At 39.5% G+C, this 22,334-nt stretch overlaps 1 protein-coding gene and 1 pseudogene across 1 annotated transcript in view; both read left to right on the forward strand.

Moving 5' to 3' along the window:
* The window catches only part of HPSE2 (heparanase 2 (inactive)), an 859,688-nt gene that overhangs the window by 497,108 nt on the left and 340,246 nt on the right, over positions 1-22,334 (forward strand). The window contains exon 4 of the mRNA XM_037805037.1: positions 9,217-9,390. Within this exon, the coding sequence (XP_037660965.1) occupies positions 9,217-9,390 (174 nt within the window). The remainder of the gene's footprint in view (positions 1-9,216; positions 9,391-22,334) is intronic.
* On the forward strand, positions 11,707-12,314 carry LOC119510625 (annotated as a pseudogene).

Consider the following 22,334-nt stretch of genomic DNA (forward strand, 5'->3'; position numbering starts at 1 on the left):
TGGGCTGACAAACAGAAGGAACTCAGTGCAGCTGAGAGTGACCTTTGGAAGAGGAGCTACAGCCAAGAGGGACACTTTGAAGAAAGCACAGGAGCTACAGATGAGAGACAGTTTGAAGATGGCCGTTGAAAGCAGACTCTTGCTCTGGATAAGCTGAGAGAGGACAAATATCCCAAGTGCAACTAAGAGTGACATTTTTCAGGAACTGCAGCCTAGAGAGGAACGTCCTGGGAGAAAGCCATTTTGAAACCAGAACTCTGGAGCAGACACCAGCCACATGCCTTCCCAGCTAACAGAGGTTTTCTGGACAGCATTGGCCATCCTCCAGTGAAGGTACCTGATTGCTGATGTGTTACCTTGGACACTTTATGGCCTTAAGACTGTAACTGTGTGGCCAAATAAACCCCCTTTTATAAAAGCCAATCCTTCTCTGGTGTTTTGCATTCTGGCAGCATTAGCGAACTAGAACACCTGCCTAAAGTTTAGTCAAGCTAAGGAGAAGTTAAGTCATCTTGGTCAGTAACACAATGGGTGGGGGGTTTTTTAACCTATGCTGTTTTCCAGGATCACAAAGTTTAGGTAAAATTCAACATTCTCACTTGATCAAGGGGAAATATGCATTTTAAATTTTGATAGATTTTCCAAACTATCCTCTAGAAATATTATTTGCATCTTTTAAAACAAGTTTCTTATGGGCACATTTCTTTATCGCAATCATAGCCTCTTAACTACTGTCAATGTCTCTTCTACTTTTGTCCTTCCACCATCTATCTGGGCTTCTGCTAGGATCTAGAGTTCCTGTTAAACTTACTGGCACTGAGAGTTCCATTTACCCTAGTTAAGCTGATGAATGCAAGAGTCTCTGGCCCAGAGTCTTCTGATTATGTTGTAATTTCTGTTCACAGACATTACCCAAATGTCATTCTCCTTCAACAGCTTCAGTCAAATTATAGACACTTATGCTGATTTCTTTATAACCTAGTTAAGGTTTCATTGCCCTGACTAAACTGGAGATATTTCTCTTCCTATTAAAATTAGTTTTCAGCCTAAAGATATCTTCAGTCTTTCTAAAATGGCTATGTTTTCCTCCTAAGCAATTTTCAAACTTTTGTCTCTTAATAGCTACAGTTAAAATGCCTCACTTCTTATTGGTTGTCTCACTAATTCTAATGGTTCCCCATTAACTGATGGTTTCTCACTCTGAATTACAAGAGGTAGAGTTTGTTCAGAGTTCGCCTCACACTGCTTTTACTGACGCATTTCTTTTCTGGCTTCTACCAGAAATTCCTCTGTCCTTATAGCCTATATTGGTAAGCCTCCCTCACTATTGTTATTCACTCCAAACTGAACCCTTAAAGCAATGAGCATATTATGTGAACGCATTTAAGAGGATGAATCAAAAGACATAACTTAGAGGGGATTTGCTGTTACTGAGTAATAATAATTGCGGTTGGATGGTTAGAGTGCAGACAGATTACTAAGTGGTACTGAATGGCCAATATAACACCTGTCTGAGTCAGACATTTATAAAGGCACTGTGTATCAGGTACTGAACTGGAAGCTAAAAAGGCAGACATGGTGCCCTGTCTTTGGCAAATAATCCAGTCTGTGTTTAGAGCTGAATAATGATAGCATGATTTAGCTATTGCTGTAACAGGAACAGATAAAGAGCTGGAAGAGACTGGAAGTGGCCTCCCACACAGGAGGCCATTGAGCTATACTGTGAAGAATGTTGAGTTTACAAGGAAGTAAAGAGGAAGAAGAATGTTCCAGACAGATATAACAAGTTTAACAACAGAGAGCCAAAATGGAATAGTATGGCTTGTCAGGGAAGGATGGAGAGTTCTAATGTGGCCCAAATTTCATCACACTGGGTTTTGAGTAATTCTTTGGCCAGGTTTATACAAGTATCACAGAAGACGTGGACTCAGTTCAATCCTGTTACTTTCTTAGCAGGCAAAAAGAACTCTAATACACCTTTGTGACTATTTCATGCCTTTGCAACCTTTATGTGAGGGGAAATGCTTTTTCTGTGTGGCTAAGGACTTGGGCACATGTCCTGTGCCCGTAGTTTTAGAGGGCAGTACTGATGACTCCAAAAGGGGAAATCCATGCTAAGTACAATAGAGTAGCATCAGCTTATTCTAAAATTTGGAACATGTGAGAATATGAACAGATTATCAAGTCACATGAAAAATGTAGAGACTGGATATAATTGAGTTGAACTCAGTTAATGCTTTGTCATCAGTCCTCTGATACCAGCTGAACTCCTAACCCCTGTGCTAGTTTGGATATATTATGTCCCGTCAAAAGCCGTATTCTTTAATGCAGTCTTGTGGGGGCAGACATATTAGTGTTGATTAGGTTGGAGTCCTTTGATTGAGTGTTTCCATGGAAATGTGACTCAGTCAACTGTGGGTGAATGTTTGATTAAAGTATTTCCATGGAGGTATGGACCCCACCCATTCAGGGTGGAGCTTGCTTTAATTACTGGAGTCCTATAAAAGAGCTGACATGCAGAAGGACCTCAGAGCAGCTGAGAGTGACATTTTGGAGAGCAGCTGAGAGAGACATTTTGGAGACAGCTGCTGAAAGCAGACTTTTACTGACACTGTGGAGATGCTAGCCCAGTGTTTGCTCGAGAGAAGCTAAGAAAAGACAAAATGTCCCAAGAGCAAATTCTTGCAGAAAGCACAGGAGCTGAGAGAGGAGTGGAACACAGCCCAGGATCAGCAGATGCCAGCCACATGCCTTCCCAGCTAACAGGTTTTCTGGATGCCATTGGCCTTCCTTTGGAGAAGGTATACTCGTGTTGATGCTGTAATTTGAACATTTTCATGGCCTTCAGACTGGAAATTTGTAACCAGATAAACCCCCTTTATATAAGCCAATCCATTTCTGGTATTTTGCGTAACTGCAGCATTTGCAAACCAGACCCTCACTTCCCCCTCCACATACACACAATCAAAAATGTAATGGAAAGGGGCCTATTTGGGGTAGGGTTAATACTAGGGATGTCTTAGGTATTGAGTTACAAAGAGGCTTTAATGCCTCATCTTGATAGAAATCTGGGGAAGCAAAATTGGGATCCAAAATCAGCCAGCAAGTTATAATTTAATTCCCAGAGGCCACTATAACTCCAGAATGTTTAGAGAGGAGGAGTTTAGGGGAAACCATCAGACTGAAAAGTGAGAAATGGGAGCGTATATTGAAGATCCGTTTGTAAGGCACTTTACATAAGATCAGAAAATGTCAGTTGTCTCTGCCAAAGAATGGGGGGAAGGTAGTAGGACTGGCATTGTTTGGTGGGAAATAAATAAGCAAAAACAGGTGAGAAGATGAGATGCTTACAAGCTTATCCTGGAGAGTGAATCAAAGAAGTAACCTTGTGGTGCTCAGCAGAAAATAGCAGGGGAAAGACTAGGATAGGGAGCCACTTTGGGGACGTTGGTGTCTGTAAATGAGAAGATTCCTGCGACACATCTTCTCTCTATCCTTTACAACAAAAAGCTTTCTTCCTTGCACAACCTTTCAGAATGTTTTGCTTAGTCAGATTTATATCCTCAGTCAATACCTCTTCCCATCACTCCTGATTTACATACTCTGTACATTCAAATTCTCTACTTGTATGTCTAATAGCCATCTCAAACTTGTATTCCAAACCAAAATTCTGATCTTTGTCATCTCCTCCTCCCATCTCCCAAAGTCTTCCTCACTTCCTTCTTAAGTGTTAGGTTCATCCTTCTGCTGCTCAAGCCAAGAACTTTGGAGTGTTTCCTGACTTTGTTTTGCTCATATCCTATATCCAATCCTTCTACAAATCTTATCAGCTCTACCTTTACAACATCCCCAGAACTGGACCATTTCTACCATTCCCCTGCTACCACTCTGTTCCAAGCCATGATGATCACTTGCCTGAATTATTGCCATTAACTGGTTTTTTTGCTTTCACCCTTGCCCTCCCTGACCTGCTCTGCCTAGTCCCTTTTCAACTCAACAGCTATAGTGATGCTTTTAAAATGTTGAGTCTGGTCATGTTCAAAACTATCCAGTGGTTTCCTGTGTCATTCTGGGTAAAAGCCAGAGTCCTTCACAAGGCCCTACACAATCTCGCCCTGCTAAGGCTCTGACCTCATCTCCTACTACTCTCTTTCTTGGTTCATTCTGCCATGGTTACACTGGTGTTTTTGCTGTTCTTCAAAACAATCATGTTAATTCCTTTCTTGGACCTTTGCTCTTACTGTATCCTCTGCTTGGAATTCTATCCACAGTCATTCACTTGACTTACTCCCTCAGATCCTTCAGTTCTGCTTAAATGTTTCCTTATTGGTGAGGTTGATTTGAAATAGCATACCACCCCTTATCACAGCTGCCTATCCCCTACCCTGCTTTATCTCCCCAACTCACCCCCTCCACAACCATACTCAGTGTAGACACCATGAGGTCAGGGCTTTTCTGTTTTGTTCATTGCTGTAAACCTAGAGTGTATAATAGTGCCTGGCACATACTAGTTATTCAATATTTGTTGAATAAGTGACTGAATCCTAGTAGAAATCCAGCCCCTTCCCCTCATTGTTTAGACTGAGTACTATTTTTGTTTGTTGGATTGTTTGTCTATTTTGCTTTTAAAGTGCCAAGTCCTGAGGAAACTAAAGGAAATGATCAGTCCCTCACATCTTGGTGTGAATTCATTGATCCTTGTTACTTTCTTCCTCATATTAAGCTTAAATTAGTCTCATTGAAGACATGGGCTTTTTGATAAAATGGGGTCTTGAATCTTGAATTTTTTTAAAACCTGTCTCTGGGGTTTTTCTAGTTACTATTTTTGTTTCTTTTCTTCCTTTTATTGCCATAGGATGTTAGCAAATAAGTCAAATGTAAAAGAGTCTATTCCTTGTTTTCCTTTCACTAATTCTTTAAATTCTTACCTTCACCCTAAGTCTAGTTTCTAACTTCACTTTTGATAAACATAATAACTTTTCCTCAGTCCTTTTTTTCTTCATTTTCTCACCACCATCTACTCCCATTGACCAGCACCTCCTTGAAACTGTCTTCTTTTGAGTTTCTTAAGGCTCTATTTATGAGTTTTCTTCCTTCCTCTCTGTTCTCTGCCTCCCCTTTTCATCTCCCTCTTCCTGACCCTTATGTGTAGACATTTCTTAAGGTTTTGTCTTCGGCCATCTTTCTAAATTTCTCCTTCAGAAATTTCAAGAACTTTCACAGAATCAACTATCGGGACTGTATAGATGACTCCAAAGCCTATACTCTTACATCTCTGTCAAGTTCCAGCTCCTCATCTTCAACTGCCTGATAGATAATGCCCCTAAGGAAAATATTTATGTAAAATGTCAATGCAATCTGACTAGAGGACTAGAAGCATAGGCACCCTCTGGTGGAAAGAGTAGAAAGTCATCTAATTAAGCATCTGCTTTCTTGGATGGAACCTAACAGCAGATGTTCCAAGGAAGATTACTTTTGTTGAGCACCTATTAAATGCCCTATATTCAAATATATATGTATACACACACTCTTTTCTAATAATCTCTAGAGTACATCTCTTGAGCCAGTAATGATCATTTTAGGAAAATTTTCTTTTCTTTTTCCTTTTTTTTTTTTTTTTTTTTTTTTTTTTTGGCCCTTTTTAGACCATTTTTACACAACAAAAAGGACTTAGGTTGCAAGGATCATTCAGTGTGTTTTAAGGCATAAAACTGATCTGTGCTAAGTGCTGTGAAGGAGGTAATGAGACACAGCACCAGCCTCAAGGAACTTAAAAGTTTAACTGGGAAATCAGGCTATGCACTCTGGAGACATGGATAAATCAAGAGTGTAAGTCAGTGTCACAAAAGATGTCACTAGAGAGTCGGATGCCAATAAATGGTATAGACCCTGGATTTAGAGCTGGTCGTGGTCACCGTAGGAATGTGGGTATGTCCAGGAATGGCTTCATGGAAGAGGCAGAACTTGAACTTATCCTTAATGAAGTATTTCCAAAACTTCTAGCACAAAAACTTCTAGGTCTCAATTTTTGCTTATTTCAACAAACCATCTATATTGTTATTTGCTCACACTTTTCTTTAGAACATTGACATTTTTTACTTGTAAATAACTTCTGCCTTGTCTTAAACCATCCAATCCATGAAATTGCAAGTTTAATGTGCTTTTGTGTTGGATGTGTATTCATTTTTCTAATATTCTTGAAATAAATACAGGAAATAAATCCTCATTATATAGAAATAATTAGTTCCAGAAAAAGACTTCTTAAAGGGAATCAATCTATCTAGAAGGAATATCAGTCTTTCACAGTAAATGTAGATGCAAAATTAGATCAGGATTTTAGTTTAGAAATATAAATAAAAGTTAGGAAAATAAGTGTATTTCATTGTATAGTTAACACATTATGAGCTCTTGTTGAAACTAAGAACTATGTATTTGAATTAACAAAATGATATTTAATTAAATATTTAGCATTTTATGATAAAATAACTTTCCTGGCACCATAATAAATATTAAAGAACTTCTAAAAATATACAAGGGAAGGGCCTGTCTTGATTTTTTTAACATTCATGTATTTATGAATAACTTGTTATGTTGTCATCCTTGTGAATTTTCTCTTTTTCACTTGTTAACTGATCTAATTCTTCCAGATTCTTATCTATTAGTGGATTCACGTGTGATTTGAGCAGTTATAAACCATTACTTTAATCAATTTCATGAAATCGTGCGTCTTTTGCTCAGAGTTTCAACTCAGCTTTCCAGTAGATTTCTTGCAGGTTTGTACTTAATTGGAAAGATTGACAACGTAATTGATTTGATTAGTGGGGATATTATTGCCAAGAAGAAGGACTATTTTAAGTAGTTGCCAGTTCAACAGTGAATATTTTGGTATTAGGATGACTTTTATTTTCCTATGCATCCTTCTAATGCTAGAGTGGCCTTCCCAAAACTTTTTACACCAGAGGAATACTTGAAACAATTCTCAAATCTCAGGGAACCCCTGAATGGAAATTATTACATCTAAAGCTCATGGTATGTCAGTGTGATGATTTATTTAGAAATAATAATCCAATTATAAATCTCAATGCTCTTTTAAATAGAAAACACTATTTTCCTATGACTGTTTATTTGGGCAAACTTCTTAGCCTATTCTTTTGTGTTGTTTGCCTCTAACTGCAAAGGATACCAATTCTAATGCAGGTCAGTGGTATAGATAGAAGAAACTTTAGTTTTTTCCTTTTTAAAAAAATTGCTACCTGATTTTTGATCTTAGTCAAGTGGGCCTAAAAGTCTTATCACAAATTTCTGTTGTACAAAATGCTATTAAATGCAAGAGTAGTGTTTTCCCTTCTATTTACAGCTGAAATTGACTTTTTCTTTCTTGAAATTAAACCCAGTCTTTCCTTTCATAAATTTTAAAAACTCATAAAGCAAACTTAAGTTTTTGTTAAATAACTAGTTTAAGCCAAACTTTTTCTAAATGTAAGCTTGTTAGAAGTAATTTAAATAAGGATTATGAATTTACTTTAATTAATATTATTTCCAATATGAAAATTTATTGACAGCATTGAATAGTAAAGCTACTAAAACTCTAAGTCAAAGCAATATGAATAAAAATATAGCCTAAGGCCCAATTTTACATAAGATGTTGAACAAAAATTTTTCATTCTGAATGTCATGGTCAGGGTTAAAGAGATAATTACAGAATCAATATGCATATATGTTGTTTCCTTTGATGTGAAAACCATTCCTTATTGTTATTTTTGCCTCCCAAATACTTAATTGTGGGTGGAATGTGAAATAAGTTAACATGAATTTTATTCTCAACTGAAATGAGACAATTTCTGCCCTGTTCTTAATGCTTCTTAAACAAGATAAAGCTTTTTCTCACATGTAAGAAGTTGAAAATGGCAGCTCCTAATATCCTGCTTCAGAAATTGATAGTGGACTTAACCAAATGATCATGGTGTTTACTTTACAGGACTAAAAGACCTATAAAAAGGCATAACAAAATGGCTAATGGGGCAGCTTGATCACTATATGTCAATCTCTTGCAAAACCACCAGTGACATCTTGAGGAACCCTGATAGTCTGCAGAACCCCATTTGAGAAACCCTCTTCTAGGGAATTGGATAATGAATACAAGGATAATGTGAACCCCGTACATAATTATTAACATAAAATTTTTTTATCTGTTTACCACCTAAAGTCTTGTCATCTATGCCCTGGGAACACGGCCTACAAGGACACATAAGATCTGGATACGTTTAAAAGAGGAACTAGGTCATGCTAGGTGAGATGAATAATTACAACAAAGGTAGATAAGACGGGAGATTCTATAATAACTAGAAGAGGCTGACACCAACAAAGAACTCATTGAGAGCAATAGAGAAGCCTAAGGTTGGGAAAAAAGTATGGTTAAATTAAAGGGGCCTTGATCACAAAGCTAAGGAAGAAAAAGGTCATGAAAATCCACTAAGGTTTTGAGAGGTGAGACTGATGAAAGTGGTTGGGGAAACATGAATCTGGCAGAATGGGGAAAATCTGGAAGTACACACTAGAAGACATTGTCACAATAATTCATGCAAATGGAAATGAGAGCCAGAACCAGAATGGTGGTAACAGAAATTAAGGAATTGGATGGGTATGTTGAATAGAGTTGATAGTATCTGGGATCAACCTGCCAATGAAAAAATATTTCTACTAATGGTTGTAGTATTTCCAACCCAGAAATATTAGAAATTGGGACTTGAATGCACTTTTTTGGATGGGCTGCTAGGCTGAGTTATTTTTCCAAGACTTGCCAGGAAGCCTTCTTTCCTGGCCTTGTCCCCTGACACAAATCTTATCATATTGTCTTTCAGGAATAGATAGCCAGTACACCACATCTGATTTTTCCAGAAAAGCTAGAAATCTAGCTACTTTGTGAAATCTTCCCATTTCTAAATGTTAGAAATTCCATTTTTGAAAACAAATAAATCATACTGTGGACTGGACTTGGCTGCGAAATTGTAACCTCTGGCTGGAAATGTGTGTGCTGCTTTCTAAAACCACCTTGAAATGTACCCTGAACTGAAAGATAATAGTCCCTTTTAGAAGCCTGTCTGTGTAATTCCTATTAGCTGGAAGTTCATAGAAAGGCTTTTTGTAGTAGTTAATAATTTCCTTTTGTTGGAATCTTAATTTGAAAGTTACAAGCCTTTCTCTGCTTCTTCCCAGCCAGGTCTCTAGACAAACTTTATAACTTTGCTGATTGCTCTGGACTCCACCTGATATTTGCTCTAAATGCTCTGCGTCGTAATCCCAATAACTCCTGGAACAGTTCTAGTGCCCTGAGTCTGTTGAAGTACAGCGCCAGCAAAAAGTACAACATTTCTTGGGAACTGGGTAATGGTAAGTAAGAATATTCTTTGCTTGCATTGACAAGGTAAAGGGGCAGAAGTAAGTTGGCTTGAGATATACTCTCAGTCATCCTGTCTCTAGCATGTGGGATGTTTGGCCACTAAGTTGACTTTACAAATGGTAACGCACCAGAGTGAAGGATATTACATGTAGTGAATTCACACCATCAATGGATTCATGGGCGTGCAACCTGTGGGGTCACATAGAGTCTCACACTTAGAAGAGCCTCGTGTTTGGTTTAATGCGCTTCTGCTGCTGTCCTGTAATGCTTAATTTTTTAACAAGGGTTGCCACAATTTCATCTTTCACTGGGTCCTGCAAATTAGGTAGCTGATCCTGTTTAATCATAGAACTCTGTGTGTGTGTGTGCATGTGTGTGTAGCACCTCTTATCATACCATGGAACAATATTCCATGGAACAGACTTTGGGGAAATACTGCCTGAATCATGGTATTTCCCCCCAATGTATTTATATCTATATAGTCTAAGTCTGAAAATATTCTGGTCGTCTCATTAAAATACTTTTTGGTAAACCTTAAATAAAACAAATGAGGCTAACAAACCAAGACTTCTCTTAAAATTGCAATTACAAATTGATACCAACAGTTTTGTCCTTGGCCTTGTATGTTTGTAGCTAATCCATGTTAGTTTGGAGTGCTGTGTGTGCAGGTGTGTGTATATGTGTGTGTGTATTTATTGCATTCTGGATTCGAAGTCCTCGTAATGATATAACAAGGCATAAGGGTCTTGTGCCAGTTTGAAATTGTTATGGACCCCAGAAGAGCCATGATCTTTTAAGCCAATCTTGTTGGAAAGAACCTTTTGATTGCGTGTTTCCATGAAGATGTGACTCGCCCGACTGTGGGTGAGATCTTTGATTAAATTATTTCCATGGATGTGAGGACCCACCCATTCCAAGTGGGTCTTGATTAGTTCACTTGAGTACTTAAGAGAGCTCAAGAGCCAACACAGATGCTGACACTTGGAGACACTTGGAGAGGCAGACAGAAGGATGTTTGGAGATGCTAAGCTAAGAGATGAAGCCCAGAGATTGCCCTAGAGAAGCTAAGAGAGGATCCCCCAGATGCCTAGAGAGAAATGCCTTGGTAGAAAGCAGCAAGGACACACAGGAGCTAAGAGAGAGAGAGAGGAGCAAAGACAGAAGCCCAGAGACATTTTGGAGAAGACCATTTTGAAACCAGAACCCGGGAGCAAAGGACAAACCGTCACCAGCCATGTGCCTTCCCAGCTGACAGAGGTGTTCCAGGTGACATTGGCCTTCCTTCAGTGAAGTTGTTGCCTTAGTTGGACATTTTTATGGCCTTCGAACTGTAAATTTGTAGCCTAATAAATCCCCTTTATAAAAGCCAATCCATTTCTGGTATTTTGCATAGACAGCATTAGCAAACCTGAACAGGTCTTATAATAATGTGTCCTATTTTCCTATCAGTCACCAATAACTGTAATGCAGCTCTCAGTTTCTTTCTTCTTAGAACCGAATTGAAAATGCTTTGACTGTAGGAGGCATAACTGGGGTAGCCTGGGATTTTTCATCTTTCAAACCAGTCTGGGTATCATCCATTCCATGGCAAAAGTGGAAGCAATAGGCCAACGTCAGGCTCAGGTGCGCTCATCGCCTGCCCGCCCACGCGGCCCAGGTGGCGGCCTGTAGCTCCAGGGCCGTGGCGGAAGGACGCAGTCCGCGCTTTCGAGGGAGCCATGCCCGCCCAGGTCCGCGCCCTGCGTGGCCCCACCACACCCAAGGGGATGGAGAGCCGCCCTTGAGGTCTCAGTACGTCCTGCGACCCCACGCTGGCCAGCCATCGCTAGCTGCTCGGATTTTGCGTTTTATCCACCACCTGGGCCTTTTCTCCTGAGTCAGTGGCGTGTGGTTGGAAAGAAATGGAAGAAAAGGAGTGATGTGAGTGGTTCCGTTCGGTCCTCTTGTGTTAAGGCTTGCTTGGCATTTGTAGAGAGGAAAATACGGCAAGAAAATCTTGTGTTTTTTTTTTTGGGGGGGGGGCAAGGTCTTAGGTTTTTTTATGCTTTTTCTTTTTTTTAATTCTGCACTTTGGCAGTGGTAGCAAAATAAACTAATCCCAAAGTTATTTTTCTATTGAGAAGAAAGAAGAGGTGGATTCTTTTTCCTTTTGATTACAACCTTTTCTCCCAGTGACAAAGCATAAATCATGGACACCAGAGAATAAGGTAGACCTCAGGAACCCTGGAAAAGACTAAGATTACATTCTTCCTCAGGAGGGAAGGGTGGGGTGTCTTTAGCCTTCTCTGGAACCCAAAACAAAAAACATGAGTTGTGTGCCATGGAAAGGAGACAAGACCAAATCCAAATCATTGGAGCTGCCCCAGGCAACATCCCCCCAAATCTATCATGAGAAACAGTGCAGAGAGCTTTGTGCCCTCCATGCCCTCAATAAGTTCTTCCAGGACAGCAAAGCCTTCACCCAGGAAATGCTGCAAGAGATTTTCCAGAGGTTGTCTCCAAATACCATGTGACACCTCACAAGAAGAGCATATTGGGAAACGGGAACTACGACATGAACGTCATCATGGCAGCACTTCAAACCAAAGTCTATGAAGCTGTTTGGTGGGACAAGCGCAGGGATGCCAGTGTCATTGCTCTCACTAACGTCATGGGCTTCATCATGAATCTGCCCTCCAGCCTGTGCTGGGGTCCACTGAAGTTGCCTCTCAAAAGGCAGCACTGGATCTGCGTTCGAGAGGTGGAAGGTGCCTACTACAACCTCGACTCCAAACTCAAGGTGCCTGAGTGGATTGGAGGCGAGAACGAGCTCAGGAAATTTCTAAAACATCATTTGCGAGGAAAGAACTGTGAACTCCTGCTGGTGGTACCAGAACAGGTGGAGGCCCACCAGGGTTGGAGGGCTGCTGTGTGATGCAGTTCTATCCACCTTCCCTCTCACCTCACCCCTTCATCCTCTGTGATGTGCTGTGGCCTCTGCAGTGGGTCTGCCCTTACCACTGCCCCAAATATCTCATCAGGTTCCCTCTGCAGATTTGACAGTGCAATGGGACAGATGTGGGAATTGTACAAGAACCACCACCAGTGTTATTTTTTCGTGGGAAAGGAAGGCAGGAGCTCTGTGCTTAGGGCAAGCAATGGAAGACCCTTGTTTTATTTAAGAGAGTGGAGAAAGGTGGGTCTTAGCATATTTTCTCCTTCCCTGTGAGGACTCGACACAGGTTCTGCTGGAGTTAATCAGTCATTGCTGCTCCAGACTCACCTGGAGATGCCGCCTCCGCTTGCCCTTTCCTGTCAAATCAGTGGGTCTGAAGACAGAACATGCAAAGCCCATGTGACTGACTCAAAGGACCCAGAGCCTACAGGTGTCCGGAAACCGTCTCCAAAGCCCCAGCAGCAGTGTAGCATGCTATCTCCAATCCTCATTGCCACCCCCTCCCCTAATTTTTAAGGGTGATTTATGGCCATCCTTGTAGTTTTATAATGAAAAGCTCTGAAATATTCTAAGCCAAGTGGTTGAGTCCTGCAATATTCTAGCATGATAGGTGAGACAACATGGCTAAAGCCAAACTGGGGCAGGCATGGAGTGGCTCATTTTCAATAGCTCTCACTGTTTTGTTCCTACTATTTCACTACATTGATCTAGAAGGCTTGGAGACAAAAGGCAAGGCAAAAGGGCAGTTTTCCCAGTTGACCCACTCTGGCAAAATCAGAAAAAAATAAGTCTGCCTTCAAGATCAAATTCCACTAGGTTGAGACCAAGTTGAGTGAAGAAAGTATTGTGAAGATAAGGTTCTCTGAGTTTAAAAGCCCCTGGAGTCAGTAGAAGTCCTAGGCTGGAGGCTCTGAGTCATATAGTGACAAGAAGCAAGCCCTCAATTTGGATGGTTATTATAGGATCTGGGTTTATCATCTTTCTGGAATTTTCTTTACAAATCAACTGAGAATTGACCTGCCCCTTACCTCTATTAAATAGTTGTAGGTCACCTTTCTCCTGTAACTTTGGGGGTAAAAAAGAAGAGGGGAAATAAGTATCATACCACACTACGTGTCACCAGAGTGGTTGTGGTTGCCTGAGGCCCGTGGGCAAGCAGGAGTGATCTGGCTCATCCTTACAGATCAGTGGTCTTGGCAGGTCTGAGAGCTGCCCCACTGGTCAGACTTCCCTCCAGCAGCAAAGCCAGCCAAGGGCTTGCATGGCAAACCTGGGCAAGCTTAATGGGATGAAGCAGCGGCTTTCTCCGCACTGTGACTGGAGTACATGTTTACACCAGCACTTTTTCTGCACATGTATCTTCAGCCCAACAAAGCTGTTTTTTTATGCTGAGTAACAGAGGCCACCAAGTGGCTACTGCATTATACACTCCCAGCAACTGGCCGCAATCTCTTCTGCACCGTTTTCTACACCAGACCTGCTTGGCGCCAAGGGAGCTCCTTAGCCCTGCACAATGACATTCTAACCACCACCAGCCAGAAGATACAGCCAACCTTGCTGACTGTCACAAGCAGGACCTTGGGTCCACTGGCACTGTCAGCGATAGTAAGCCATCTCTTGAGAAGAGGAAACCCCAATCCACAAATCTGTTTGGCCTGTGCAAATGGTACTTTAAAGGCATCGCCATGGAGTCCATGAGCCAATGGGATATGCAAAGATGCTTAAACATTTCAGGGCTGGTTTCTCTGTTCATATCCAATTCTGGTGCTTAGGAATAGGAGCCCATGCCAGTGCCCAAGGGCAAAAAGCCTCACCTTTAAGGAAGGGAGCAGGTCTGACCCTGCTGCACAGTAAGGGGCAATCCTAGGCTTTTTGTTTTTCTTGCTTATATTCCCTTTTGTGTTGGCCTTGTGCTGGGTTTGTTTACAAAAGATGTATTTTGTTTAACTAAATATTAAAAATGGAAAACTCCATACATAAATCTCAAAAAAAAAAAAAAAAAAAATGGAAGTGTGCTGGTTTTAATGTATTATGTCCCCCAGAAAAAGCCATATTCTTTGATGCAGTCTTGTGGGGCAGACATATTAGTGGGGATTAACTTGGAACATATGGATAAGGTTGTTTGCATGGAAACGTGCCCCACCCAACTGTAGGTGATAACTCTGATGCGATATTTCCATGGAGGCCTGGCCCTATCCATTCATGGTGGGCCTTGATCAGTGGAGCCATATAAATGGGCTGACAAACAGAAGGAACTCAGTGCAGCTGCAGTTGAGAGTGACATTTTGAAGAGGAGCTACAGCCAAGAGGGACACTCTGAAGAATGCAGAGAAGCTAAGAGAGGACAAACACCCCAAGAGCAACTGAGAGTGACATTTTTGAGGAGCTGCAGACTAGACAGGAGCATCCTGGGAGAAAGCCATTTTGAAACCAGAACTTTGGAGCAGACGCTAGCCACATGCCTTTCCAGCTATCAGAGATTTTCCAGACACCATCGGCCATCCTCCAGTGAAGGTACCCGCTTGTTGATGACTTACCTTGGACACTTTATGGCCCTAAGACTATAACTGTGTAACCAAATAAGCCCCCTTTATAAAAACCAATCCATTTCTGGTGTTTTGCATTCCGGCAGCATTAGCAAACTAGGACAGGAAGCAACGTGATCAGCTTTGAACTAGGCAAAATCCATTGTAGGCAAAATTTTTTACACGTCCCTCCACCTCCATCTTCTATTTCATGCTTCTTGACATTTTTTGGTGCTCTCTGTTTTCTTCTTGTGACCACCCCATCTAAACTTTCCCTACTCCAATATTAGATTCCACCAGCTTAGCTCTATTTCCCAAACAAAGCAAACTATTCCTCTAACAGGGCATTCTACCTGCTATGAAGGACTAATTTTAGGTATAATATTTAAACTGGGTGAGTGTAAAAGAGTAAGGAGTGATGGGGTCTCTGGTGAACTATAGAGTACATGCCCTGCCTAAAGGCTTTGGGTTTGGGCTTGGTTTTTCTCTTGCTTGGTTTTTTGTTTTTCTGTTTTTCGCTTTTTAAAATACTGTGTTGCCTAAATAAAATTGGTTTATAGAAAATCTCATCTAGGTATAGATAAGCCCAAAGCAATGAAAACTTAGGCACAAATTATTAAAGAGATTAATTCCTCCAAGAGTTTTGGCATCTCTGAGTGGGTGAGCTTGTTAAACTAAGGAACTCTCCAATTGGTAGAATTGGAGCCATTTAGAGATGGAGATGGGTGGAGGGTGGGGAGAAGGTATATACATCTTTTCGTATATACTCATCTATCCCAGAAAATTGAGAGCCTACCCTTTCCCATCCATCCCTTTCTCCCACGTTATGTTATCTAGTGCAGAGATTGAGTTAATTACATTAAAGGAAGGTTATTTAGTTACTATAGCCACACAATCCTTGATTCCCATCATGCTGTTTTTCAGTACACCTTCAGGGCTTAGCACAAAGATTACAAAGATTCTTTACGAGGAGGAGGAAAGAAACTGTCATAGATAGGACAATAACAAATTCTATGAATTTAAAATTCAATAAAGTAGAAAGTAACTGGTAATGTTTTTATGAAATTTCTATTAAGGCAGATGTAAGTGATCTTTAAATTTTTAAGTATGTAGAATTGGCCAGTTATTATTTTTTTTTTTCCCCTCTTCCTTTTAAAAAGTACATTGCTTTTTTTTGGTATCACTTTAGTAGATTATCTGCCCAACTCAGAAATATTTGTAGGCCTCATTTTTATACTCCTTACCCTTTAGGGTTTGAAAGATTCTTTTTCTGTTTCTTCTAACTCATTTTATAACTACAGAGAGTTTTTCCTTGTGCTAGAGTCATAACTCTTAAAATAGTCAATGTATTCTGTTCACAACTATATCCTGTTTTGTAAATTCAGCCCTCCCCGCTCCCCATCCCCTCCAAAAAGGGCATTGTCATCTTCCTGGCCTAGATTTGTTCCTCCAATCTTCTATTCATTTTCTTCTTGTAATCTTATCTTTTTGGACAGAGGTAATAGCTTATTCATTATATCCAAATTTAGGGAGGAACAATAGAACTGGTCAGTTTTCATATCACCCATCTTTCTGTATACCTCCACCTTGTTAACAATTATTTTATCTCTAGAAAAAATTTAGGATTGAAAAATCAAAGTTCACATTTATTTGGTTATTTCTTCAAGAGAAGCTAAACTTGGAGTAACTCAACTATTTTTTTTCCCACCTTGGAAGTCGGTGAATATTGTGAGTAACAAACCACAAAAGAAAAAGATATACCCAGTATCAAGAGGTAAAAATTAAGAAAATTTAGGATGTCAAATCCTATGAAAGAATCACTTCCTGAATAATATATTTTTAAAAATTATATTGTATATTTAAAATGTCTCCTTAAATGTTCATAAAATATAACCTTTGTTACTGATAAATATCAGGTGATAACTGTAATTATTTGCATTTGTATTAATCGTTAGTGAATCTAAAGTAAGGAAAAAGTGGGGGAAATCAAACCTTCAAAGTATTGAATGAGACTTTTAGTCCAATTCTGCTCTAGGGAAATGGTGTGTGTTCGTTTGTTTGTTTGTTGTTTGTTTTTGAGAGCCATACTTAACAAAAATTCTACAAATATAATGCAGTGGCTCTACTATGAATTATAACTGCTTCCCAAATAAATCTGTCTACTTCTGTGATCAGTTAAAAAACACTACAATTAATTACTGAATTGATGATACATTCATACCTAAACCTCACCTATACATTCACCCATTATTCTCTTATGTTTTAGTTATGTGGCTCAGCCTTATGTCCACTGAGTTGATAAAGTCAAATGTCTGACCTTAGAAAGTTTAGTCCTTTAAAGATGATGATTCTGGTAACGTGCAGCCTGGCTTTAATTCATTCATTCAGACAGTATTTATTAAGCTCTTATTCTGTGTTTGTGTGCATAAACATATGGACTTACATGTAGTTATTTATGCATTTTCGTTGCGTGTTTAAAATAGTTGTAGCCTAGTGAAAAGCAAGCGCAGTGTTGAATCACCTTCTTTAAACACACTGCCAGTTATTTATGAGGCTAGGTCATAGCCTAAACCTTTGAGAGAACTGTATTTTCAGAGGATCGAGTTTTAAGAGATAGGGAGAGAAGAAGGGAAGAGAGGAGGAGAAAGGAAAATGCAAAACAATATAGTTTCTTTACCTGCTTACTTTTTTCCTTTCCCTCTCCCAGCCTGCCTCTCACCTTCTTTGCCTTCATTCTAGAATTCTTTTGTCCACACACTCCCATCCACACACATTCTCTCATGCTGTTTCATCATTCTTGCACTTAGTCTGAATGTACTAAACACCTGCTACGCAAAATACCGTGCAAGGTGCTGCGATGGGAATTGGAGGATATCCTTAAACTCCTTCTCTGCACGGACAGCATGTCTTATTATTGAGTACCATGACAGAAAGTGAATGTACAGAACAAAGAATTCCTAGTCTCCAGGAGCTGATTATCGAAAGGTAAAGTAAGTGTTTAGTTCAAAACTATTGAACTAAACTCTCCTATACTAGAAAGGAGGGAGCCTTTTATTGTTTGAAAGGAAAGAATGAATCAGGGAAGTTGTTAAATCAACAAATAATATGGGACAAAAATATAAATCAAAGCAAAAAAAGTGTTGGTAAATTCATAGCTTACATTTGTAAACACTTAAATTAATTATCCTTTAGTTATTAAAGGAAGTTAGTGGTGTTTGAATTACATTAATTCTTTCTTTGAGTCCATTATCATAGTGGAAAACCAAATTCTCTCACTGAAATTCCATATTGTGCCACAGTTAGGTATTTGAAGAAAGCATTTGTAGGATACCTGTTGTGTGTGGATGCTGGATGAGTCATTGCTGTTACCAAGATTTTCATCTGTTTTGTTTTTCTCACTCATTTAAGCTACCATTGCAGCTCAACTGACACTTTAAGGAACATAAATAATCATCATCATCTACTCATTTCTTAAATAGTCCCCTTGTTGCTCAAAACAGGATACTGTGAAAGAGAACCCATATTAGTAATATGGCCCAACAGAACTCTTACCTGCTCTTCCTTTTTAAATATTTGAAAATGCTTCCAATAACCTATAAATGTGAAGATTGAATCTGTTGTTCCAACTTACCTCATGACACACCAGTGAATTCTCTATCCATTTGAGGTTGACAAAAGACAGAAAACCTGATTTGGGCATTTTTTGAATTAGGGTACTGGACATGCTCCAGCAGTGACTGTTCACAGAATGTGAAGCTGATTCCACACCTCTTTTTTAGATGCAATCTTATTGAGATATATTTACATACCATACTATCATCCAAAGAATACAATCAGTTGTTCACAGTGTCATCATATAGTTGTGCATTCATCACCACAATCAATTTTTGAGCATTTTCATTACTCCAAAAAATAAAAATAAGAATTAAAAAAAAAGTAAAAAAGAATGCCTCAAATATCCCATACCCCGCCCCCCCCCCCATTGTTCATTTACTTTTTGTCCCCATTTTTCTACTTATCTGTCCATACACTGGATAAAGGAGTGTGAGCCACAAAGTTTTCACAGTCACACAGTCACACAATGTAAGCTATATAGTTATACAATCATATTCAAGAATCAAGGATACTCGATTGCAGTTCAACAGTTTCAGGTATTTCTTTCTAGCATTCTAATACACTAAAAACTAAAATGTATATCTATATGATGCATGAGAATAATTTCTAGAATGACCTCTCAACTCCAAATTTGAAGTTTCAGCCACTGAAACTTATTTTTATTTCATTTCTCTTCCCTCTTTTGGCTCAGAAGGCTTTCTCAATCCTACAATGCCAGGTTCAGGCTCATCCCTGGAAGTCATGTCCCATGTTACTAGGGAGATTTACAACCCTGGGAGTCATGTCACACGTAGGGGAAGAGGGGTAAGGCAGCAGGTCCACCTGCCAAGTGGGCTTAAAGAGAAAAGCCACAACTGAGCAATGAAAGAGGTTCTCTGGGGGTGACTGTTAGGCACAATAATAAGGAGGCTTAGCCTCTCCTTTGCAGTAACATGCTCCATAAGGGCAAGTCCCCAAATCAAGGGCTTTGCCTACTAGACAGGTAGTCCCCAATGCTTGTGAGAATATCAGGGATTCCCCAGGTGGGGAAGTTTAATATTTTCACATTTCCCCCCAATCCCTCAATGGGACTTTGCAAATACTTTTTATTCTCTGCCCAAATTACTTTGGGGTATATCAGGGCTTCACGGTAGCCTGTGCAAGCCAATCATATCTCACTCCCTGTTCAAGGTTCCATGTAATTATGCTGTTTGAATAAATTGACCATTCCAGTTGAATTATATACTGTGCTACAGAAAATATAGATTTTGCACCAAATAAACATCTCTTTCTTTGGTCTCACATAGAAGTTGAAGTTTTAAAATACAGTCAATATCATCCTTTACTCTTTAGTCTGATTTACCTTAGTCCTAACTAAGTCCATTTCATTCATATCTCTAATTGAAATCTGATGTTTTTCAGCTTCTCTAACAGTTGCTGTATGGGGTAATGCTGACATTCATAGCTGCTGGACTCTGGCTCTGAGTCTTAGGTGTCACACAGATACCCAATATTCCAGAGACTGACAAGGTTATACACAAACAGTTCTGCATCTCAGAATTTAGAAATAACCATTACAATTCAGGAATAGATGTGACTGCTGTAAGAGCTTACAATATAGGAAACTTTACAATAAGCCCTCCCCTGATAAGCTATGCACTCAGATTCAATTCTCAGAGTTTGCACATTACAGTTAGTTCATATTAGTGAGGCATTATGATGTTTGTCTTTTTGTTTCTGGCTTATTTCACTCAACATATTCTCCTCAAGGTCCATACACCTAGTTGCATACCTCACAATTTCATTCCTTCTTGCCACCACTCAGTAGTCCATTGTATGTATACACCACAGTTCACCATTCCGTTTCTCAGTCTATGTACCCTTAGTCCACCTTTATCCACTGAAAATCATGAATACTGCTGCCATAAACACCGGTGTGCAAATGTCCATTCATGAGCCTGCTCTCAGTTCTTCCAAGTATGTACCCAATAAAGGTTTATAGGACCATATGGCAACCCCATACATAGCTTCCTGTGGAACTACCACCCTGCCCTTCAGAAGGGCTGGATCATTCTACTTCCCTACCAAAAGTGAATAAGTACATCCCTCTCTCCACATTTTCTCCAGCACTTGTATCCTTTGTTTATTTTTTAAAGTTTTATTCACACACCGTGCAATCCATCCTAAGTAAACAATCAATGATTCCTGGTATAATCACATAGTTATGCATGCACCACTGCAATGTATATGAGGACATTTCCATTTCTTCCTCAAAGAGGAAGAGAAAAAAAAATGTTCCAGTTCACTAAAGCTACAATTATGCAAAATACCAGAAATGGATTGGCTTTTATAAAGGGGATTTATTAGGTTACAAGTTTACAGTTCAAAGGCCATGAAGGTGTCCAAACTACGGCATCAACAAGACGATACCTTCATTGAAGGAAGGCCAATAGCTTCTGGAACACCTCCGTCAACTGGAAAGGCACGTGGCTGGCGTCTGCCGGTCCGTTGCTCTCGGGTTACATTTCAAAATAGCTTTTTCCAAAATGTCTCAGCTTCTGTCTGTCTTAGCTTCTCTCAGCTGTCTGCTAGGTTCTCTGGGGGTATTTCTCTCTAAGCATCTGGGATTCCTCTCTTAGCTTCTCCAGGGCAAATTCTGAGCTTCATCTCCTAGCTTAGCATTTCCAAACATCCTTCTATCTGCATCTCCCAGCATCTCTAATCATCTGTGTCTATGTTGGCCCTTAGCTTTTCCAAAGGGAAAACTGAATTACCTATCTTAGCTTCTCTCCAAAATGTCTCTCTCAGCTTCTCTGAGCTCCTTCTCTTCATAAGCTCTCTCAAAGGACTCCAGTAAACTAATCAAGACCCACCATAAATGGGTGGGTTCACACCTCCATGGAAATAATTTAATCAAAAGGTCTCACCCACAGTTGGTAGGTCACATCTCCATGGAAACATTCAATCTAAAGGTCCCACCCCACAAGGTTGGATTAAAAGATCATGGCTTTTCTGGGGTCCATAACAGCTTCAAACTGGCAACAAAAGAAGAAAAAATAAAAGATAGAAAAAAATAAAAATAAAATAAAATACAATGAAAAGGTCAGACAACACCACCACCGCCAAGAATCCCATATCACTCCCATATATCCCCGTCTTATAGACATTTAGCTTTAATGTATTGCCTTTGTTACAATTAATGGAAGCATCTTATAATGTTACTGTTAACTATAGACTCTAGTTTGCATTGATTATATTTTTCTTCTATACCTTCCAATTTTCAGCACCTTGCAATGTTGACATTCATTTGTTCTCCATCTTTTAAAAATATTCTTATATTTGTACATTTAATCACCATCATTGACTATTCTATGTTTGCTAAGTTATACAACCCAGTCTTTATCTTCTATCTTTCCTTCTCATGTCATACATGCCCCTAGCCTTCCACTTTCTACAATACTCATACTCATTTTTGTTCAGAGTACTTACAATATTGTGCTACCATCACACAGTATTATGCTACCCATTTCTGGCTGTATACAATCAATCCTGTTGAACCTTATGTACTCCTTCAGCATCAAATGCCCATTTTCTAACTTCTTTTTATCTCCTGACAACCTGTGTTCTCAACTTTAACTCTCAAATTTCACTCATCAATGTTAGTTCATATTAGTGAGTCCATAAAGTATCCATCTTTTTGTTCCTGGCTAATTTCACTCAATGTAATGTCTATTGTCTATCATTTTGTCTTTTGGATTTTATATGTCATATCTTATTTTTATTTCCCTCTTTCTTTTTACCCTGACTGATAGTCTTCATTTCTACTCTCTTCTTCAAATCTCTCTCTCCTGTCTTTTCCTATCTGCCTGTATTGTTCTCT

Source organism: Choloepus didactylus, chromosome 15 (assembly GCF_015220235.1).
Source record: "Choloepus didactylus isolate mChoDid1 chromosome 15, mChoDid1.pri, whole genome shotgun sequence".
Classification (NCBI taxonomy): Eukaryota; Metazoa; Chordata; class Mammalia; order Pilosa; family Megalonychidae; genus Choloepus; species Choloepus didactylus.